General features: G+C 40.0%; 1 protein-coding gene across 1 annotated transcript; it reads right to left on the minus strand.

Annotated features, from left to right (window-relative positions):
* Nucleotides 1-596: 596 nt before the first annotated feature.
* On the minus strand, nucleotides 597-22,943 carry cdh31 (cadherin 31). The gene is made up of 19 exons (XM_029450296.1): nucleotides 22,816-22,943; nucleotides 20,470-20,760; nucleotides 19,079-19,193; nucleotides 15,054-15,142; nucleotides 13,753-14,154; nucleotides 12,565-12,705; nucleotides 11,866-12,021; nucleotides 9,055-9,199; nucleotides 8,164-8,336; nucleotides 7,641-7,769; nucleotides 6,848-7,033; nucleotides 6,401-6,645; nucleotides 5,169-5,311; nucleotides 4,928-5,019; nucleotides 4,635-4,767; nucleotides 3,854-4,072; nucleotides 3,214-3,344; nucleotides 2,103-2,246; nucleotides 597-1,552 (listed from the first exon to the last, which is right to left on the minus strand). The coding sequence occupies exons 2-19, from the start codon at nucleotides 20,518-20,520 to the stop codon at nucleotides 1,334-1,336; spliced, it is 2,913 nt and encodes a 970-aa protein (XP_029306156.1). The 5' UTR covers nucleotides 20,521-20,760; nucleotides 22,816-22,943; the 3' UTR covers nucleotides 597-1,333.
* Nucleotides 22,944-24,186: the final 1,243 nt, after the last annotated feature.

A 24,186-nucleotide genomic window follows, 5' to 3' on the forward strand; every position in this document is an offset into this window, starting at 1 on the left:
GGTGGTCGAGTGAGTGGTGGTAATGTGGGATCTGCGTGTTGTCCGTTGATTGTTTGACAATGTGCTTCCTGTAGGTTTCCCAATTAGCTTTTATGTAGTTGTGACATGTGCGGGAGATATGAGCAAGGATCGGGAGGTGGTTAACTCTAAAGTTGACGTTCTGGAGAGTGGCTGAGAAGTCTGGTGATAAGTGCAAAAATGTGCCCGAATGTTTGTTTTCAAAAAAAAATTATTTGCATGGGAATGTGTGATGCCAAATGTGCATTTGGCATCCAGAGGTGAGGGGCTGTTGTGACTTCCACACAAAGGGGACAACACCTTGTATGGCTGTCTTCCATTTAGGGATTGTGGTGAGCTGCACATTACGTAGCATCAACTGGACAGGAAACTGGAACCATTTGCCTTTTCAAATGCACAACTGGCTTGGATGACACCACGCTCATCTGCTACAGACACATTTAAGTGGCCGATGTGTAATGTAATGACTACTTTTGTCATGAATGCTGCTTTGCTGTATCACACACACATATTTTAGATGTGTAATGCGTTTCAGTGAAACACTCATTCCATTAGTGAAAAAAAAGACTTCACAAATCCATTGTATTAAGATAACTTTATAATAAAAAAATCTAAATGAACAAAGCATTTGCAATAAAGTACCATTGGAGGTTATGGTAAAAAGTGTTTGACATTACAATGTAATAAAGATGTCAACTGAACAGACACATTTAAAAAAGCATTTCTATATAAATCATTGATCACACCCTCGGGCTGATGTGGCGTTGGCTGGCTACCTGGATTTCCCATTGAGCTGAAGCAGTAGTACCAACTCCATTAAAAAAAAAAAGTTAAGTACCATACATTGCCAAAATTAAACAAACGTTACCAGTGTAACTGCATCCGTGTACGTATCCAGTGTCACCACCTAAGCTACAACACAGGCTGAAATATCTGTACAAAATCCATAGAGCAACATTGAGACTGATGTGGCTTCACGGCTCAAGGAACAGAAAACAGACAAACACAGTTGGTCTTTAGCCAAGAACTAAACAGGGATCTAAAAGACAGGCAGACAGAGCTCAACCATTCAAAATGGGGAACTAGTGTATAAAAAAACAAACTCATCCTTTGGTTTCTGAGCAGTTACTGTAAAAAGACTGCTCTGACAAAAATACATCCTCAATCCCAACACAGAAAAACCCATCAGTGGGCCTCCTGATGTCCACTTTCCCTGGGATGCAGTTATTTACCAATTCATGGTTATGTCAATTTTACATTCACACAGCCATATGTGCATCTACCTATCCATATTACTTTAAGTTCTTTGGTACATTTACAGCATGTCATCATCATCTTCTCCTCCTCCGTACATGTCAGCCAGTTTCTTGAAGCGGGGTCCCCACTCACTGAGGCAGTTGTAGTCCTGGTCTCCGCTGCTCGACGAGTTCAGAGAGGAGAGGCTTCCTGCGTCAGAGCCGCCTCCTTCATAGTCAAACACCAGCAGGGAGTCATAGGGGGGTGCTGTAGGGTCGTTGTCGGCTGCCTTCATGTTCTGAGAGGAGCAGAAGATACATGTTCTCATTTTAAAGGAACTTCAGTTTTTTAATAAGTCAGTTGTGCACTAGAAAAGGCAAGTGGCAGTATGACACTGAAGGGACTCTGCCATGCGGCTTGCTGACTCAGCTCTCCGCGGGATACGGTGGAGTGCGATTGTCTGATGTGCTGCTGCACTCCGCTCATCCCGGAATGGGTGATATAATCCTGTGGGACATGGAGGATGTTCCCACTGTAGTGAGGACTGACAGGCTACTAGTGTCACATTACGCACACACTAGGTCCATCATCATGCAGAGCCCGCAGTGATCGTTTTTATTTTAATCTTTCGTTTTAACACAAGAAAGTAGAGATAAGTAGACAGCAAGTGTAAAACAACATGGCAATCACACTTCATGGTAGTGCTGCGCACACACAGGGGTGAGCTGGTTTGCCTTACCGAACCCTCCCCTCCCCCCGCTCCAGCACAGGTAGAATGTAATGGAAAACACTGAGCAGTGATAAATTAGATTTTGATGTTTGTACGAACACTTGAATGTTTGACTCACATCATCAATGAAGTTGCCGATTTCTTCTGGGTTGGCGGGGCGAGGTCGGTACTGAGGAGCCGGCATGAAGTTAGGCAACACGTCGTTTCTGAACACCTCGGGTCGGTTGTCCAGACCACGGTGAAGAACACTCAGATCATAGTCCTGAGGGCAAACACATGTACGAGTTTACACACAAGACACTGCATATTTAATTTTAACAAAAACCTTGTTTGTGCATTTATACAGGAAACGTAATCCATGTTTCTGGTAGTGATATTTTTAGATGGCACAACCTCCACTTTGTCTCCTGCCGTTTATCTACACACTGATCTAATGACCTAATCCAGATTTCTCTCGCAGACCTTTCACTTGGCGTAAATGGAAAATGGTATATAAATCCCTAGTATGGGCGGGTCGTGTACTTTAAAAGCACAATCACATAGAGAAAGATGTCTGATGCAATAAACTGTTCCACTGACAATTACATTTACTCAAATACTTAAATTCACTTTTGAGGTACTTGTGCTTTACTTGAGTTTTTCTATCTATTCCACTTCCTTTATCTAAAAAGTTGATATGCAAAGTAAATGCATATAGATATTTTACATTAAAATGAGCTCCACCTCAAGTACCTAAAACATCTAAATGCTGCATGCAATGTAAATAATATCACAGTGGGGTGTTGCTACTAATACTTATTGGACAAGTGTCCACTGTTATGCTTTGCATTAAAGAACCTCTTCATGTGTTACAACTAGCTTGGAATCAAAGATTTGTTCTTAAATTCTGGTCAAGATACAATTTCACCGCAATAGAGATTATATTGGATTATTACCCTAATGCACTTACTCACTTGGTTTTCCACCAGAAAATATGTTAGCAGGTGCTTTCAGAGGAACTAATGATGTTTGAAAACATTCCAGCTGGTGAACATCAGTCTTTAACGGATGGCATGACCAGCAGCTCTGTTCCACAGAGACATGTGCCTCCATCACTTCCTAACTGGAAATGCAGCCAGTGTGTTCTGCTCCTGACTTTGCCATACCGCCTTGATTATCTTAAGTAATGTATGATGCGCAGCTGATTGAGGCTCATCATAAAAATAAGCATAAATCAGTCCAAACTCTACCTGATCGTCCTCCCCGCCTCCCTCTTCATCATAGTAGTAGATGTTGTCTCTGATATCGTCATCTTGCAGTAAAGGTTCCTTCTTCTCTCCTCTTCTCCGTCTCGCGAATAGCAGCAGCAGCAACACCAGCACTGAACGTACAGAGCACAAAGCTTATTACAACACCCCCAGGATTCAGTCACCACAACTCAAACCATTTCCTACACAACAGAAAAAGGAAAGCTATGGTGAAGGGGTGAGAGTTGAGCCTGTCAGCAGAAGAGATGACCATAACTATTACTGGCCCAGTCATTTAAAACAGAGCCCTGTGAAGAGTGACATAGTTCTCAGCTCTCCCGTATTTCGAAAACAGAATCTGCTGCTCAAAACAGTCCCCACAAAGGCTCCATTTCACAGGCCTTATCCTTTAACACAGTCATCCTTGACATGAGGTTTCCAAGCTAGTACTTACTGTCCGGCTACATAATGTAAAGTAGAGGTAATAGTTCTTTGTTAAAAACTGAACTGAACTTTTGGGTTCCAACTACAGATGTGATACAAAGCTTCATAACTTCTCTTTTGCATGAAAGCTATCATTTACATCTACAGTTCCTGGATAAGCATCTTTACATATACATCTATAATGCAAAATCAGACTTACTTAGCAGCAGCAGGATGCCTCCCAGTATTCCCAGGATTAGGGGAAGTCCGGTGCCGCCTGCTACACGCCCTTTGCAGATCACATCTTCCCCAGTGCAGTCGCACACTGTGGCCTGGACTGTGCTGTCCTGCTCCATGCCAAGGTTGTCTGAAACCCTCAGGACCACAGTGTAATCTCCACTGGGTAGCTCAGAGGCTAAACTCAGGATGATGCCCGTTTCTGCAACAAAGAGGATAATTAAGGAAGACTGACTTTACAGCTGCTGCACAATTTATGAGTTTTTCATTTTGTCTAATTTGAACGACATTTTCACAGAAACGTAAAGAAGTGGAGCAAAACCTTTATGACTTTTTCCCAAAAATAACTTTAAGCACATCTTGGCCTAAACAAACGAGCTTCCTTGTAAATGTGTTGCACGAGGGGCTCCTTCCCACTGAGCTGTTCTCCATCCATTCAGAATCCAAAATTGTGTATCGCCTCCCCAATAACTGAAGCATCTCTGACTTCGTACCCGAAACTTATTTAATGTGTGGAGCTCATTTTGTGTGGATATTTGATGCCATCTAAACAAAACACCAGCGAAGGACAATTAGAGGAAAGTCTTCGGCTCCAAGACAGTTGAAACTAATTCTTAGTCTGTCTTGATCTGCTGACTTTTCAAAACCCTAATAACCCCCCAGGAATGATCTATAAGTTTTCCTGTGACTGGCTACTTGATTGGATGGCATTAGTTTGTGTAAAAAAAAAAAAAAATTCATTGCCATATTAATTGTGTACATACTGGATTCGTTCATCCTAGCAGTCCAGTTGGTCTTCGACGGGCCCTGTAAAATGATGCTGTATGGAGCAGCAAAGCCAATTCCGTCTTTATCTGTTACCGACAGCAGTTGAGGAACAGATTCCTTGTTACACACCTGAGAAAACAATGTCAGAAGCAAGTGTTTGGTGATTTTACTGCACAACAGGGGCTTTTTGTGGGATATAATTTGAAATCACACCCATCACAGAGTTCTGCTCCCAAAACATGTACATTTTCATCATTTCATTGAAATTGTTTGGGAAAGGAAAACGAACCTTGATTGCACGTTCGTCAATGGTGGGAGCGTTGTCATTGACATCTTCAAGGTGAATTATAAGAGTGCCAGTTCCTGTGGCTGGGACCTCATCTGGTGACACAAAACACACATTAGCAGAACATCTTAATTCTAGAGAAGCTAAAACATCACAATAAGATAAAGTCCATCATTTCTCTGCCCTAAAGCAGTGCAGAAAACCAGACGAGCATGTACAGCTGTAGGACTTGATTCCCACCTACCATTGTCATATGCACCAATGAGTGCTGTGTATTTGTTGTCCTTGACGAAGAGGGATTCCCTGTCCATCATATTTTTTACTTTAATCAGGCCAGTCTCTTTACCCACATGCAGCCAGCCGGCAGGGTCTCTAATTATTCTATACCTGGACATAAACGAGAAACACAAAGACGTAAATGACATGCAAGCGAGCAGATTATCACTTACATGCTTCCCGGTGGGCATTCAATCATTTGAATAACATTCAGTTGATATTTACCATATACCGTTCTGCTTGGACATGGTGGCAATTATATGCTACAGACATTCCATAATTTATTTGGCTAAATGCTCATCAAGTCCCCCATGGAACAAACTGAAACTGCAGCTTTAAGGATTATTTTGGCTGCAATTATTGAATGTGCCAGCGGTTACAGAATTTATGCATGATCATTGTTTTATCCAAGTTATTACCCAAGCTGAATCCTCAGTATCGCCTCTGAAAGCAAAATGATGCAATGGATTTCAAACTACTTATTGGAAAAGCCAAAACAGAAACTATGCGTCGGACCTGCTCGACAGAAATCTGCCAAGAACAGCCGAGAGGTTAACATGAGGTTAACGGGGGATTCCACCAGCTTGAGGTGCAGCCTGAAGAAAGTTAACACGTGGCAGGTCCTCAATGTCAGCACCTTTCTGTAGGATCAACATCTTACTCTTGTCCAACAAAGAATCATTGTATAGAATCACACAAAAAAATCATATCTTCATTTAAATATGATGGAGAAAAGCAAATTACATAAAAAGGATTTATTAACTTTAGGAAGAAACAAGTTAACATGTCGTAAATCCTGTCTGCGCTTTAGTTTCTATAACTTTATTCAAAAAACACTCCAAGCAGTACATTTACAGTGATTTAACACTTGTACTCCTAACATAACTGTCCTAATCTGTGAGCGGTGTTCAGTGCCTCTTCTGCCCCACCATCTACATGGATGCTCCTCTGGTGCTGAAAGCTGAGAACTGTGCAGTATCAGTGTTAACATTGCACGTTATGGGTACATAAGCTTACCACGTTCTCGAAAATTTCAGCTACTCTTACATTCCCCAGTAATAGTCTCCATCAGCAGTTTTAGTGATGCATGCACTCTTTGTTGCCCTTCTGAGGTTAAAGAATTGAAGGGGTCACCTAAAGCTTGTTTAACAATAAGAAAACATGGTCAAAATAACAAGGTACATCACAGTTTGAACTTACATGACTTTCTGTTTTAGTGCAGTGTCTGGGTCAGAAGCGGTGTACTGCACCACATCACTGTCGACTAAAAGGTCCTCCCGTTTTGACACTTGCTTCTCTATTGGATCAAAGACTGGAGCTTCATTGACATCTTGCACAGTCACCACCACTGTGGCGGTGGCAGTGGGCAGAGGAACAGCAAAACGAACGTCATTCTCCACAGCAACCAACAGAGTGTGCTTGCTGCTCTTCTCAAAGTCAAGACTCTGGTTGGGTGGAATGAAAAGCAGAAGCACAACTTATTAGACAAATGTCTTACAGCTCATACTGCTGTACAACTAAAACTAAGAGATAATACATAACATAGATTGCTTTACATCAACCTATCTATAAAACAAAACATTTATTGACAGATTTCTCACAACTTAAGATTGTGGCTTATTAGAGAATTCTTTGTTTACTTCCTACCTTAGCAGTAGAAATGATTCCTTCTTGTTTGTTAGTTCCCGTTTTCACTGTGAAAAGTCCTCCAGGATCACCATCGACAATTGTGAACTTGGCGTTCCACGCTAGGGAATGTGGTTCGTCACCATCTGTTACTGACATCATAATGACCCGAGCGTCCACTTTATTTTCTGCAACTGTTGCCTCATACTGGGAGAATGCAAGGGATGTATTAGAAGTCAAACAAACAAAAAACAAGAGTTCATAAAAAGCTTGCCGTTGTTTCCCGTTTTCTTTTTTAAAGCTTGGCCTTAATTTCATGATCTGCTTTCATCGTGCACTTCAGTTCATTACCTCCTTGTACAGCTATGGGATTCTCTTTTAAATATAGGTGTGCCTTCCAACATCAAATAGAGATGTTTTGTCATCACATGCTAAATGTTTTAAAGAAGACCACAACTGAGATCCAATCCTACCTGAACTACTAAGTCAAATAAAAAAGGAGCAGTCTTTATTCATTACATTACCAAAACGTATTCTGGCCAGCTACCTTCTCCATCAAACACATTACTTCCCTAAAGTTGACCATCTATGAACTGGTGGTTCATACAGTCAACTTTAAAGCCACTACTTAAATAAATAAATAAATATTATAATAATAATGTAATGACGTTAACACAGACTATAGTGCTTAGTACAGCCCATTGGACAGTGCTTCAGCATGGTGACGACTCCAAGGTCGCTACACTCTGAATGGAGAAGTGCTCTTCTGGGGAGGTGTTTCCCAAACTTGCAGTCACAAGTACGTTGTACTTACCAAGGGCTGAGTGAAGGTCGGAGCATTGTCGTTGCTATCTGTGATAGTCAGGATTACTTTCGCGAATCCTTTCAACCCTATTCCCCTCATGTCTGCGGCTTCTACCTCCAGAGTGTACTTTGGGTATTTCTGTAAGAAGAGACACACATTGCGTTTAACTCATCAACATGAAGGCTTAAATGATTTGTTGTTATTTCACTGACTCAGTTGGAGCAGAATCCATTAAGCATCAAATAGCTTTGAAACTAATGACATTCCCATTAGCCTCGGCTGGTGATATGGTACACGATGAGCGCTTCATAAGTCCTGTTGCTTTAGATATTGTCTTCAACTAAGAGCAGTAACAAGCAAGTGTGCTTTGACGGTAGTTGCAGAAAGTAATATGGAAGTAGTTATTGTGGTACGACTTACATCATTTACACCAGCCAACACAAGACAATATTAGTTTGTTTGAACTAGAGATCATTTCAAAAGTTGGGTGTGAAAGCACGCTAAGAGGGGAAATGTGTTTTAGAAGTCTCACCTCTCTGTCCAGCCCACCGGCATTGACTCTGATGGCCCCGTTGTTTTGGTTGATGACGAACATCGAATTGCTGGGCAACGCTGGATCCTGGCTTATGATACGGTAGTAGACATCAGAGTTGTCGTTATCTTTCTCGTCATCATCTGTGGCAACAACCGTAATCACCACATCATCTGGAGAAAGGGAAGTGGAAATGATGTACAGAGGTTTCTCAAAGTATTCAGAGCACTTCATTTAAAAAAGGTGATTTACAAAACAAAGCTGCGCCATACGGTGCTAACAGTACGTTTGTTTCCTTTCCAACCCAACAATAAAATGATGTGTGCATGGGGTTTCAGTCAAAAGGAATTTTGTAGGCTTGTCATACCCCTTATATTAGACTAACATTACCCTCAAATGTGATCACTAACAAAGGTTAACTACGATGATGCATTGTGCACAGAAAACAAAAGGGTAGATTTGACTGCTGATGAGCAATGTCCAAGAGGACCAAGTTGTTCTTGTTATCTGCCATCAGCTGTAGCTTAAGTGTGCTCACTTCAGTTGCTCATGTTTTTACATTTACATCTTTATTCTTGTGCGGATTCTTCTTCTCTTTTTTTTGAGAATGTGTACATTGGAGCAAGACAGAACAATGTTGGCAGCTATAGGATGCCTAAAACAGAATCATGAAGTGAAAAGACCACAATTAGTTTTAACTACCACCATTAGCCAACATTTTGTAGAGTTACAGGTTACATTAGAAAAAGTCCCATTTAAGACCGTCATTGTGTTGGAGCAGGATTTAACTTTAGCTAAATAAAGTTAGATCCTGCTTTTTCTTCTTGTGAAAGTAAACAGTTTTGAAATCAGAAATATTTTTCATGCCTAAATGAGATTCCCTGACGGTACCTATTTTTGAGGCCTCAGCAACTTCTCCCAGGAAGGTGTCTTGAGTGAAAATAGGGTTGTTGTCGTTCTGGTCAATTACTTTCACTACAATATCCATAGGAGCCTCAGCATTTCCTGAACCATCTGCTACAGCATGTGCTTCAAACTGCATACAACAAAACACATTTGTTTTATAATACTGTACATGCAAGAATAATCTATGTACATGCTTGCATTCCACATCACTAACATTCACACAGGTGATGCGACACACACTCCTGCCACTGGTTTCACACTAAATCACTGATCTACAGGCGTTAATAGGGCAGTGATACAAAGATAGGCAGTGAAGAAGACATCTAGCAAGTAAACATACATGTTAACAAAGAAGGACATTCAGCGTGTATAACTTTGTTGCTTTACAAGAAAACTCCTCGGAGCATTTTTGACTATTTGTAACAATTTCGCTCTTTTTGTCAAATTAATATACATACATTAATAGAAAATAAAATAGAAGAAGATGCCATACTAAGACTAAAAACTACTGGTATTATGATCTTACAGGCCTATGAAATCTCCAGTCAGTTTTTATGTCAGTGGGCATTTTATTTCACAGAGAATGTGAACGGTGTGATTATCTTTTTGTAAGAGTTTCTGAAAACCAGATACTTTTATGTAACAATAATAGTCTTGGCATCTTAATTTCTAATAAACTGAGGAAATGTAAAAAAGAAGAATGAGTTACAATAGTCTCAATTAACATGCATGAGCCCGTTACCCTCCTCATGTATGATGAGCCCGTTACCTTCCTCATGTATGATGAGCACGTTACCCTCCTCATGTATGATGAGCACGTTACCCTCCTCATGTATGATGAGCACGTTACCCTCCTCATGTATGATGAGCACGTTACCCTCCTCATGTATGATGAGCACGTTACCCTCCTCATGTATGATGAGCACGTTACCCTCCTCATGTATGATGAGCCCGTTACCCTCCTCATGTACCCTCCTCATGTATGATGAGCACGTTACCCTCCTCATGTATGATGAGCACGTTACCCTCCTCATGTATGATGAGCCCGTTACCCTCCTCATGTATGATGAGCCCGTTACCCTCCTCATGTATGATGAGCCCGTTACCCTCCTCATGTATGATGAGCACGTTACCCTCCTCATGTATGATGAGCCCGTTACCCTCCTCATGTATGATGAGCACGTTACCCTCCTCATGTATGATGAGCCCGTTACCCTCCTCATGTATGATGAGCCCGTTACCCTCCTCATGTATGATGAGCACGTTACCCTCCTCATGTATGATGAGCACGTTACCCTCCTCATGTATGATGAGCACGTTGCCCTCCTCATGTATGATGAGCCCGTTGCCCTCCTCATGTATGATGAGCCCGTTGCACGTTGCCCTCCTCATGTATGATGAGCCCGTTGCCCTCCTCATGTATGATGAGCCCGTTGCCCTCCTCATGTATGATGAGCCCGTTGCCCTCCTCATGTATGATGAGCCCGTTGCCCTCCTCATGTATGATGAGCCCGTTGCCCTCCTCATGTATGATGAGCCCGTTGCACGTTACCCTCCTCATGTATGATGAGCCCGTTACCCTCCTCATGTATGATGAGCCCGTTGCACGTTACCCTCCTCATGTATGATGAGCCCGTTGCCCTCCTCATGTATGATGAGCCCGTTGCCCTCCTCATGTATGATGAGCCCGTTGCCCTCCTCATGTATGATGAGCACGTTACCCTCCTCATGTATGATGAGCACGTTACCCTCCTCATGTATGATGAGCACGTTACCCTCCTCATGTATGATGAGCACGTTACCCTCCTCATGTATGATGAGCACGTTACCCTCCTCATGTATGATGAGCCCGTTACCCTCCTCATGTATGATGAGCCCGTTACCCTCCTCATGTATGATGAGCCCGTTGCCCTCCTCATGTATGATGAGCACGTTACCCTCCTCATGTACCCTCCTCATGTATGATGAGCACGTTACCCTCCTCATGTATGATGAGCACGTTACCCTCCTCATGTATGATGAGCCTGTTGCCCTCCTCATGTATGATGAGCACGTTACCCTCCTCATGTACCCTCCTCATGTATGATGAGCACGTTACCCTCCTCATGTATGATGAGCACGTTACCCTCCTCATGTATGATGAGCACGTTACCCTCCTCATGTATGATGAGCACGTTACCCTCCTCATGTATGATGAGCACGTTACCCTCCTCATGTATGATGAGCACGTTACCCTCCTCATGTATGATGAGCACGTTACCCTCCTCATGTATGATGAGCCCGTTACCCTCCTCATGTATGATGAGCACGTTACCCTCCTCATGTATGATGAGCACAAGTGTTACACAAGATGCACATTTACCATATTTAGACACATGTTACTTTTTGGTACATACAGAGCACAACCAGCAGGGAAATTGATTGTCTGTCGTGGCTTGAGAAGCTTTTGGGATTTCCTTTTCAGACATGAATTTTTGAACAATGTGAATTTAAGTCAACCAAAGCCACCGTTTTCTCAAAGAGCAAAGTACCAACGGGGTGAATGTTTGGTACCAAGAGATTACATTATGGTTGAGGTATAGCTTCAAACACGAGTTGACTAAACATTCTGAACAGATTGCGATTGCTCCGATTAGTCAAAATGAGCTTGGAGTAATATGAAACTCTTTCATGTTTAATTCTAAACTCATGGATTCTGAAGGGATATGGAGTTCAAAGTGTGACCAGATGACTGTCTGATCCTGAAAAGTTAACAAAGATTGCATGTATAAAACCAATATCAGAGATGATGCTTACCATGTACAAGGCCTGTTGCTCTCTGTCCAGTGGTTGTGTGAGATACAGTGTACCAGAGTCTCTGTCCATGGTGAAAAGGTCAACAGGTGGCTGACTAGCTCCTGGACCAGTGATGCTGTAATAGATCCTCTTCAGTTTATCCTCATTAGAACGGATCTGGACAAAACACACCAGGGCTGAGTTATACCACCCTCACTGACTACAACAATAGTTACAATATCGCAAAACAATTTCCACTACAGTAAGTAAGGAGAGCAGAGGTTTGAGTATTTACATTGCTGAGGTGCAGAAACCTAGAATGGCCTGGTCACAGTATCTTACACCCGGCTAACAAGAATGTGAGGATAACTGCTGAAGCACCATTTCATCACATCAGCCATGGTGCACCTGAGAACAACTATGCTCTCTCATTATTTGAAACCTTTTTGAGTTCCTGCTAACAGGATGATTAAACTGGTCATAAGAAAACAATGTTAATTAATTTTTTTATCAACAGTTATTCAATAATTGAAACGTTGGCTTTACGTAGGGAGGAGTGGGGAAAGAAGCACACAAGACAATTGGAAGGTATATATTGAAATGTAAATAGAAAAATATAAATCAGATGGATGACAGCAGTGGAAACAATCATGGAGTCATCTTTTGCAGAACAAATATTAAAAATACAGTTCAGTATCAAGTGGCTTTATTTCCTCTTACTTGAGATACTTTCTGGGGGAAGGGTCCTCTGCTATTCTCAGCAACATTGATTTCAGGAATAACCCAGTCTCTCTTCCTCCTCCTCAGCCCTGGACCAGACTTAGGAAAGTGCAGAATGGGCACCTGTTGATCGGTGGCATTCTGGAAGAACATGCACATTTGTAGTCAGTTAGAGTGCAACAGTCACGTGACATGTGATCATGTTGTGAATCATTTCAAAAGTAATCCATGATGATTCAAGTCCTGGAAAATATATATTTTCTTAGCATCTTTTGTTAAGTAGTAATCATTAACTACTGTGTTATTTTATTCATCCAGGAAAACAAAACAAAAATCAAGATTAATGCACAGATGCAGACAATGACTTCAACTACCACTAATTGGTAGCACACTACTTTTGAATGATAATTGCCTGAAATTCAGCTAGAACCCTTCATCTCAGCATATTAAGAACAATGTAACAGGAGTTGCGGGAAAGCGACTGAAGGACGCGTGGCTACGTATTATATGACACGTGTGTTGTAGGAACTGTCTGACCACTGCACAGCGAAGTGTGGATAGCGATGTAGAGCTGGCAGTCAGAGCTAACGTGTCGCCATTGGAGAAATAGAGAAGCTGGTGGAGCTTTGACAGTCACTAGAAGCACATTGATGGCCCCTTCAGAGAGTTGCTGTGTGGGTAGTGTCTCTGTGGGGGAGCATCAGTGTAGCCGTTATCTTCTTAAGCAACATTTGGTATTGCAAAAGAGCCTTGCAGGACCAGATATTTACGCAAAGATAATGAATTAGAGCCTGCATATAGTCTGTAAACAAAAGATGTGCTAAAAAGCTTCATATTAGGCACTATAATAAACTATCAAACTCCTATTAAAGGACATTACACATACTGAAATAATGATGCTGTGAGAAACATAAAAAAAATAAAATTGCCACAATCTAACATGGCTTTGACATAACAATAAAAAAATACTTCTATTAGTGCATCTTGGCTTCACACACAGCCACAGAGGGGCAGTGTTTGTTAAAGAAACAGGCCTTTGCATGCAGAGCCTCCAACAATGTATTTATAGTTCCAGACTATTGATAAACAACAATTTGATGCACTTGGGCACCTGCAAACCATATTTTACATAAAGAGTTTTAATTAAATGAGTTTGAAAGTTTCCTTCAATAGTGCATGTAATCCTACCTCTATCTTATTAACAGAGTCAACCTCCGTGTGGTGGTGCTGATGGTTGTGGCGTTTGTGGTCTCCATGGTGATGCTCAACATTTTGGTGGTGGTTTCCATGGTGATGCTCAACATTTTGGGGGTGGTTTCCATGGTGATGCTCAACATTTTGGGGGTGGTTTCCGTGGTGGTTTCCATGGTGATCCTCAACATTTTGGGGGTGGTTTCCGTGGTGGTTTCCATGGTGATGCTCAACATTTTGGTGGTGGTTTCCATGGTGATGCTCAACATTTTGGTGGTGGTTTCCATGGTGATTTCTATGGTGCAACACTCTGACGTTAACACTCATTTTGCGACCTTGTGCGTCCCAGGAGTGGACAAAGAATTCCCGGTGTCCATGAATATCTAAAGGTCTTTTTACCTGGAGGGAAAAGAAAACAGTCATTAGCAAAACCAACATGCTGACAACAGATTTGGATTCAAGCCATCTCTACATGACAAAATCATACTTGGAAAAATCCCAAAATCTAATTGTTGGATTCCATTCTTCACCAACATGCAGTGTTTCCCACAAGCTTTTGCAAGACTATGGCAGCTGGGCCTGAAACCCTCTAGGGGCCCGGTCCCCCGGAAGAAGATTTTAATACATTTTTATATTATAAAAAAAAAAAGATCTATAAAAATACATCAATCTGGTGAACTCTGAGGGCAACATTTAGCAGCTAAACCTATGAAGAACTTTGTCCTCTTGTAAACTATTTCTGGTTAATGGTGTGCTCTAAACAATTTAATCATACATTGGTTGTATAGAATAGAAATATAATCCATACTACAGTCAGACATTAACCTACCTACTGATTTTGCACAGATCTCTCTACTATTCTGTATATTCTATGTACACTTTTATATATTTTCTTGTATTTCATTTTACCTAGTGTTTCCTTGTATATACTGTTCAAAGTGGAACGCAAATAAAGAATTTCATTGTTCAGGGAAACAGTTTGTCTTGCTTGTTTACAAGAGCACAAACTTGTCTATCCTCTTAACTTTAGTCTCAAGGCGCTCCAGATTGGTGCATTTAACTTTAAATATAGCCTACAAAAATCAAGGATGACTATTCAGCAGTGCTTTGTTTGTGAAATGTGAAAGTACAATTAAAATAAAGTTGTTGATAAAACAATGAATTAATCGTGAAATCAATATTGATCAAAATAATTATAATTTTGGCCATACACGTGCAGCCCTAATAGGCGTACAAGGATGTGCGAGGATTTTGGAAAAATAAGCATTACATACTGCAATTTTGTTATCTCTACTGACCTTCAATGTGCCGTCTGCATGTACCATGAAATGGCGGTCATCACTTTGGAAAACAAATACTGTGCGGTCTGTGCAGTCAGTGAAGCCCACTGGAATTAGATAAAAGAAACAGTCGTCATTACAAATGCAGTACATACAGAACATTTATTATTTTAGAGAAATAATTGGCAAGTCTTCAGAAGATAAAGTAACGTACACCCTTTTTACAATATCTAGTGCCATTACTGCCTCTTCCAGGATAACAGTGTCACAGATTAAACCTGTATCTTCAGTTAGTAAGGTTGTTGTCAGATCAGATAAAGCAACTCTGGTTGAAAAAGTAAAATGGCTTGTCAAACTAACAGATACAAAAATAATTAAAGGTCGACAGTAAAGACCGTGTGTTAAAGGATGAGTGGACTGAGAAACACGAGGGAAGCACGAGAGCAGTGTGCTTAATTTGAAATAAAACAGTGTTCATCTAAAAGACTGCCAACACAAACCACCACTAAACACCCCATTTGAACAAAACCACAAAACTCAATTTATCATATCAAGCCTCCAGCAGGATAATTGTAGAATAAATGACAATGGAGGCTGAGAATAGTATGGGTTCTAGGCAAACACTTTTAAATAGAAATAAAACCCTTTTAGTTCCATCAGCGCCCAATTAGAAACTGAAATGGTCTTCTCCATTAGCAGAAGCAGCAGCACAGTGGAGCAGGAGTCACATTTCACTTGTCACGGACAGTTGACCAATAACAGCATGGAAGAATCCATGTTGAGGGAGGTCGGAGACACTTACAGCCGTTTATAAATCAGGGGGGAATTATCCTCACTAGTACATAGCCCCATTGTATAACAACATGGTGACTCTGGCGTACAGCACCCTATACACCCAGTTGATTGAGTGCAGACTGTGATAATCACCCGACACAGCACTCCTTTAACAGTTGTAAAGTACCTGAACTATACAATTACCTGCACAGCAACTCATCCACAATACAAAGCTCTGATGTCTCGACAATATGGCATTCTGCATGTCTTTACTGTAAACTGTGGAACACTCACAGCAAAACATCCAGCATCAGTAAGTGATGAGGAGAATGGGAATGACCAGAGGTCAAGTGTACGTCAAAAGAAAGAATGAAATCTATTTGTCTAAATTTCCACTACGTGTCAGTAGTAACAAGGAACAAAGTCAGACAGCTATTTCCTTTTATTGACAATGTAAGGGAACATATCTTAAGAAGAAATATATTAAACGAAATGGATGTGTTTAATGGCTCCAAATAGGAATGAAAATAAGGTATAGGCCTACATGTGTTTTGGGAGGAGTAGCCTGCTCCATAATGGTTATTAAGTAAATGTAATGTGATTCATTTTCAGAGTTCACTGCCATGCTGTTGTTTTGAGTTGTGAGTGAACTGCTTTGTTGAGCAACATATTTGGGGGGCAAAAATGCAGCATTTCTTTTCATGTTCACCATTTCAAAGTTTTTCCACCGGTGAAAAAGACACATGGTCCATGAGCTCAACTCGGCTGCGACTCGCAGCATAGACCTTGTTGGTAGGACCAGTAGGGATTGTCGCCTTTGTGTTTCCTGTGGCGCGTGCAGTTCTCGGCAAAAACAGAGTGAAAATCATCTGTTGAGGATGACCGCAGCCGCACTCCCATGAGCGAGACGCAGTTCAGCCAGGTAGCGGCCAGTGACACACAGGTAAAACGTGTGTGTGCTTTAACCAAAAACGTGTGTGTATTGCAAAATCCATGTCATGGCAGGACTAGAAACTGGTGACGAAATCACTGACATAAAGAAGCCTGTAATGTCAAGCAATGTGCTATAAAAACTGTTTTGTGCAAAGGAGGCAACACTTCAGAACTCACCATGCACCCCAGTTAAAGACACCAAGACCAATGAGCACAAAACACAAAAGGGTAGCACTTAAGGTAGGATGGTGATGAGCTGTTGAATTATACGAGATATGTAGTGTAGCATATCAATGTCAGGCCGAACCTGTATTGCAGATCCCATGACGAGCATTTTAGAAAATGTGAATTCCAAAACGACAAATGTATTAAAATAGTTTTTTGGGAGTCTCATTTTGGTGCTTTTTAAATATTGTTCCTATTTCTCTGGAGCAGGTGGTTCGGAATTACACATTGAACATTTAAAAAAGGAAAATAAAATGGCAACGTAACGTAACGTTACTGAAAGGGAGCTGTCAATCAAGCATGATCTGCCCCCACAGTCCCAAGAAACATTTGAGCAGCCAAGTGAGTTTTGGAACTAGGTTTTCTAATAGTTATGAACATTCCTTTTCTCTCCAATTTGGTGGATTGGTGAAGACGAGTTTCCAAAGGCTTTAATGTTAAATAGTAATGCCATCCCCTGAGAGTCAGAGTTTTGCAGGGCTTACAAATGAGTCATTAAACTCTTCGCGGTAATGAGGAGTTGAGTTCCTTCAGTGGTCTGTACTCTTCTCGGTATTGACCATTTTTGGTCAAACTCTTTCCTGTAAATAGACAGATAGGTGGAAATGTCAGCTAACATGGTGAAAACCTAAATGTATTCTAGATTAAAATAAACATCAGAAATACTGACGTATTCATGACATCATTAAAAAAAAAATGATTTTATACTACAGGTGAATTATTCTAAACCCAGAGTCATTTTACGGTTTTCAGTTGACATGTAATTAGGGCCAATATTAACTGAATGTATCTTTTGACTATTAATCTTTATATTTCCTGACTACTTAATTAGTCCGTTTAACAGACGAAACTGTAACAGCTTCCTGAGTACGAGTGTTCCTCCACAGCTTTAATGCAGGAGAATCTGTTCAAAGCTAATAAAGCTTATTAGACAAGAAACATACATGTTTTAATATTATAACCACGAAACCTGACCAATACATTTTAAATTCTTGGTTGATAAAGTTCTATGTCAATTAGTCCCACAAACAAACTAATAAAAAATACACTAGAGAAACATAACTGGGGTTTAATCAAATATTGTATCTCTCTTGCTAAGAAAGACACTGTACTTAAACACATGACGTCGTAATTAACCAACAGGCTATTACTATGCATCATACACTAAACAGACCAGGTTTGTTGACTGATTAACTGGCATAGCACAGCAAAAGAGCTTATCAAGACCAAGCACCAACAAGACAACCGGACATCTGATTTGGTTGTCGCAGATGAGTTTACAGTGTCAGCAGGGTCCTTACGGACTCTCCATTCTCCAAACAATTGACATATCTCTCAGTAGACTCCGCCCTTCAGTGTTCCTGTATGGTAAAGCTCACTAATGTGCTCTCATGCCCTCACCTCTAGCCCAATGCATGCTGGGAGAGGCTCCAGTGGACAGCGACCCTGCCAGTATGTAATATGGAGCAGTTTTTGTTTGAGTGCCTGTGTTTGCTCTCACGACAAGATAATAAGCTAGGTGCACTCCAATACAAAGTATAGTAAAGATTTTTGCTTAATTTGACTGCTGCATTTGTTTGTTTAGTTTGTCTCTATTAGTCACAAAAAGCCATTTCTACATTAATATTTTACAACAGGGTAGAAATGAACTGTTAAACAAATCGTAAAGCTACCAGAGCAAACCAGAAGCCTGTAGTATAACCTTGTTTTAAACAAGCTAAGCTGTGACAATCGAACAGCAGCCAGCCGGGCCTGCAAAACAGGCTTGGGGACATTGTTTTTGCCCTGCAGGTAAGAGCATTACATGAGGTGCAGTCAATGCAAGCTGAGACCTGAGGCTGTTTGGTAGTGAGAACAATGTGAACAGCTAATCTGTAGAAGGCAATCTGAGCCAGTGGTGTACTTTAGAAAAGCACATGAGTTTTATCTATGGCTTTAATTTAGGTCTGGATGCTTCTGCCGCTAAAATGTTCCTACTAGAATGTACAATCGCAAAATAATCCATATATTATGATATTGAACATTGGAAACGAACACAACACAATTTTTTCTTCAGGTGTGTGTGTGCATTAGCCAATGAGAGAGATGACAGCGTCCTGGAGTGTTCATACCTTTTCCCAGGGGTAAATCCAGCTTCAGGTGCTTTCTGGACACTTTGAAAATCATCAGATCCGATTCGAACCCAGGTACACATGTTGGCTCCTCAGCTGTCACTAAAGTAGAGGCCTATGAGTGGAAAACACACTTTTAAATTAATCATAATGTGGATGTATGGACAATGTGCCATCAGTAAGTTACAAGAAAACTTTTAGTCCGATTTTATTGAGGAAACTTAAAATTCCATGTGATTAAAACAAAGTATTCAACATTAGTGTTATCACCAACTGAGGTAGGCCTACTTATGCCGTGTTTCCACAGCATGGCTCAGCGCGAATTCATTTTGGGACATGGTACATTTCTTTAATTCGTTGTCAACTGCGGACAGCATCGCCTTGGAGTAGGCATGATTCTCAGCTGATCTCTGTAGCAACTCAGCGTGAAACTGCTGGGACATCATGCTAAAACCTTTAATTGGCAACCAAACAGCGGAACGTCTGTACTTTGTCAATTATTTTAAATGTAAAACGAAATGTCAGAAGTGTTAATTAAAAAAACACGAGGTGCAGTATTTTAACACCTTCAAGTAACGCCTCAGCTGGCTTGGAACCTCGACCGAGGTGGTAACAAAAGAATACCAGGTACTAGCCACAACCTTATGCAAATGTATGTTCAACCAACTGTCCAAAAGGTCAAAGACAATATAAAAATATATAAAACAAGTATCAGCAACTTCACATTTGAAACTGGCATATTTTGGTGTTTATTTTCTTAATTAAGTAACAATTGATTCAATCACAATTGTTTTATAGGTATGATTAATTGTAACTCTTAAAAGTTGGGTCTAAAGAACTTAATTATGTTAAAACTAGAATTCACAAAAATGTATAAGAAACTAGTTATCGAAATGATTTCGACATAATGTTACAACCCATTGGTGTGAACTAATTGTAGTGAATAATTGTTTTTTCAAACAATCCAATCGAAACATGTTGGATTGGAATTCAACCTGCCGAAAACGTCATCGGCGGAACTAGGGCGAGGCCGTGTAAACCTACAGACTCCTCGAGGGGGAGCACACTCAAACTCTAAAACATGGCGATTTAAACATTACATTGTGTGTTAGGGGTTGACGCATTTGTTTAGACATACATTTTAAAATCACTTGAGATGTTAGGCATTATCTTCCAGTCAACATGTTTATATGGTCGAATCAACACTTATTAATTATTTTACTTTAATAAAAAGTTGCATAAGCGAAATTATACTCAGAAATTCCCCAGACACGAAGGTTTCTAAACACACACAAACATTGTTCAATCAGTATGCTAGTGTTCTCCACAGAAATGGGTGAAAGCCGTTTGAAGAGTTAACGGGAAGTTACAACGAAAGCAGGAAATCTCACCTGAAAAACGAAGATTAAAATGCCCAAAACCGCGAACTGAACGGTCCCCATCTGTCAGTAAATCCTCTTCCAATACTCCTCGCAATGAAAGTAAAGTAATTAAATGAATTATAAATATATTCCTTTGCGGGTTTCCGTCGTGGCGTCTTTGTCTTCTCTCCTGAAGGTAAGGTAGTGAGTGACTGACCGAGTTCAGATGGACAAGTTGATGCAGGTACTTTCAGCGTATGACGTCAGTTTACAGGTGCGCGGTTTCCGTGTTCCTGATATGGTCATACAGGCTGAACACACCTGAAGAGACAGATACCAGTAGTTTCTGTTAGCCCACTTCCTGTTCATGAGTAGGCTACACATATACAACAGATGTCTCTTCAAGTCAATACACTGACAGCGTTCTATAAACCAGCAATGAGCTGTATCTGAGCTAAGAGGGCAGATTCTACAACTTTCTGTCTCGTTTCCTTTTTCTCTCTCTCTCTCTCTCTCTCTCTCTCTCTCTCTCTCTCTCTCTCTCTCTCTCTCTCTCTCTCTCTCTCTCTCTCTCTCTCTCTCTCACACACATATACTGCTATGCTTCACATTTAAACACTTTATATTATAACATTGACAACATATTTTCATTGTTGGTGATGTTAGAAACCTGCTACAGGGAATTAAGATACGACAAAAATATGTACCTACATGACTGCTGTCATTAGTATGAAACCAGTCTCTGAAAACCAGCAGCAGTTTCAGGTTCCCCATTTTCCTAAAACTAAACAAGATCCTTACTTAATTCAAGAATACTATGATACTAATTTCTGGATGTGTCTATTGAACTTTCTTTTGTGACTTCTATATTCAGTGTGTAATTTGAATATGTAACATTATACGTCATCATCAACATCATTTGCTAATAGGCTGTAGTATACAGAGTCTTAGAACCCATTTTCTTAAGGTGGTCTTTCTTAAGTCGTTCTTTATAGGGATAAGCATCAATAATTAATGCCTAAGAAAAGAGCATTTCCTTTTTCCATCCATTTCTTTCTTCCCCTGACTGTCTGGACATCAGCTGACTGAAAGACTATAGGTTAATAGCATTTGACTGTGACTTGATATGTCAGGGACTAAGGGAGTACTGACTGCCAAGCAACTTTTATGGCCACAATAAGGCTTAATTATTGTATTGCTATTTATGTACTCTTAATGTAATTAAACAGTATAATTATATATACAAACTGCCACACTACACTACCAAATATACAAAATAATGCCTTTTCTGTGGTCATTACATGCACAATTAAATTTGTCCAAACATTTAGCTAGGAAGTTTTGAAAAACATATATTATAATTAATCAGTATAATAACTAATTTGGAATTAAGTTAGAATTTAAAACCAGCAAATTTAGTTAAACTCAGCAAAGCATTTGAGTTGCATATATTGGTATTGTTGACTCTGCAATGTAAACCTGGCAAACTGACTTTTTGATTGATTAATTCAGGGTTAAGTGTGACTATAGCTGTGAATCTTGTGGAAATCAAGGAGGATGCAGCCCACAAAGGTGCTCCTTCAAAATACCTAAAAGCCAGGCTAAACTCGCCATTCCTCCACAAATGACAGAGAAATGACTAATAAAACTAATTGTGTATTCAGGGGGGCCTCATCAACTCGCAAACATTTCAAAGTTCAGGGTTGCCCTTAGACTGCAAACAAATTAAAAAATAAGTCTCAAAAAACATGAGCAACTTACTACGTTCCACTCAAACACGTGATGGACAATGAGTAGTTAGAGTACAAGGTCTGTTCTCTCTTAAACTGCGCCGTGGTGGACAGCATTACAGCATAACAAGAACAAACAGAGGATTACCGCTTTGTAGCATCATTATATATATATACACACACTCTGCAATGAAGTATTTCAAGGAAGCACCTCTTGTGTATTAAGTGTAAATGCCATTAAATATATTTAAACATTTTACAGTTAATGGAACTAGTCTGCATTTTTCCTCTAAGCAATGCTAACGTTAGCTAGATAGCATTGCCATTGATGGACTATTTTATATTTAATGTTAACAGAGGACTTTCGTTACTTAACAGCAGCTCAATGTCGAATCCTGCAACACCCTCCGGTTTTTGTAGGCTACTCAAGTATATTTAAAACAGTTGAAAATGTATGATCTTCATATAACTTTAGCTAGGTTAACCTTGTAGCAGGAAATTCATGCTAAGGGGCTAGCAAGTCCTGGCTAATGTTTGTTGACCTCCGTTTACTCAGATTGCAAACTATTTTAAAGCTAAATGTTTGTAAGTTAAATGATTGATGATGGATAAAATCAAGTAAAGCACTAACTCTTAATTTACTTACTGTGAGTATCAGGCGATCTCAGGAGCAGGCAATGTTAACTCCTGTGGGTTTTTACATTTCTTAAATAAACTTTCTAGAGACTAAGGAGCATCGAGGCCGGTTGTAACCATAGGCAATGGTGGGGCGGGTGTTTTTTTATTTATAAAAAAAATTAAAAGTATAACCAGTTTTTACTAATTTAAACTGATTGGTTGGTTTGGCCCTATAAAACATGGAGAGGCAGCGAGAGAGCGGTGTCACTTTTCTGATCAGCTTTCTATGGGCGCCGGACAGTGTGTGTGTGCAATGATGTCAAAGTCAAAGGACTGTCAAATGAGGAAAATAGTCTTTAGAATGTCTTACTATGCTTTTTCATTTCTTTTTATATTGCCCAATTATGAAAACTAATACCCCAAATCATGTTAAAAATACATTATAATGTGATGGAACTTCCAGCTGTCATATTTACCTATTAAATAATAACTGCTTACTGCCCATCCATGTGGAGTATATTAATAGAGTAGAAAAGAGAGTGAAGGTGTCAATAAATAATAATAGATGAATCTTACTTACTATAAATGATAATCAGTATGGAACAGGTGTGGTTTTAAATATTAATAGCTATTTACTGACTGTAAGGAGCCTAATTCCTCTTTACCATAATTCACCACATGTTAACAATCAGGTAGGCAAACTCATCAAAAAATAAAATAATTAAGATCAGTGTATTATATGGAATAGTGGCATTAGAATGGGCCAAAGGCCACCAAATGTGTGCAGAAGCATTCTAAAAAAGCACAAACAAAACAAAAAAGACTAAAAAACTAAAAACTAAACGGCTTACCCACATAGTATGGAGTTCCCTTTTTATGTGTACCATACATCCTTACTTGTTTTACTTATATTACCTCCTTATATCTTAACAAGTTACTCACCTTGTTAACCTTTTTTAAGAGTTAGCTTGCTGAAGTACTGGTATACAGTTGTACTTCTTTAAACCTAATTAGAATACACGGCTTTGGATTCCTTTCCTTCCTGTTTCAAGCAATATTTAGATTGATTGATTAAACGGTGTATGAGGGGAAGTAGTAGTAGAGAGACAGCTCATAGTGGATTTTATCAAGAGTCAGTGAATAAAAGGGATTTTATTTGTATCTTTTATCATTTTTCTATAGATTTTATGCATTATGATGACATTGTTTTTAACAGTTTCCATTTCATGTTTTTTTTAGACATGTTTTATAAAACGAAGGGTTTTTAAAAGGTTTTGTATTCAACTCACATCATGCTGCATGTACACTGCAGGAAGAGTGGTGTGTGCAGGCAGGGTGGCTGCTCCGAACAATGATTTTTTTTTAGTAGAACCTTTTCCTCTTCCTAAAAAAAAGATGT

This window comes from Cottoperca gobio, chromosome 15 (genome assembly GCF_900634415.1).
Source record: "Cottoperca gobio chromosome 15, fCotGob3.1, whole genome shotgun sequence".
Classification (NCBI taxonomy): domain Eukaryota; kingdom Metazoa; phylum Chordata; class Actinopteri; order Perciformes; family Bovichtidae; genus Cottoperca; species Cottoperca gobio.

What these genes read in the sequence shown, in the direction of transcription:
- cdh31 (XM_029450296.1), bottom strand. Translation starts at nt 20,520, where the DNA reads ATGGGGACCGTTCAGTTCGCGGTTTTGGGCATTTTAATCTTCGTTTTT. An exon ending in GGATTTACCCCTGGGAAAAG is followed by an intron (nt 15,143 to 19,078) that starts GTATGAACACTC and finishes ATCTAATTCCAG; the next exon opens with TGGGCTTCACTGACTGCACA. An exon ending in AGGCATCCTGCTGCTGCTAA is followed by an intron (nt 3,345 to 3,853) that starts GTAAGTCTGATT and finishes CTGTACGTTCAG; the next exon opens with TGCTGGTGTTGCTGCTGCTG.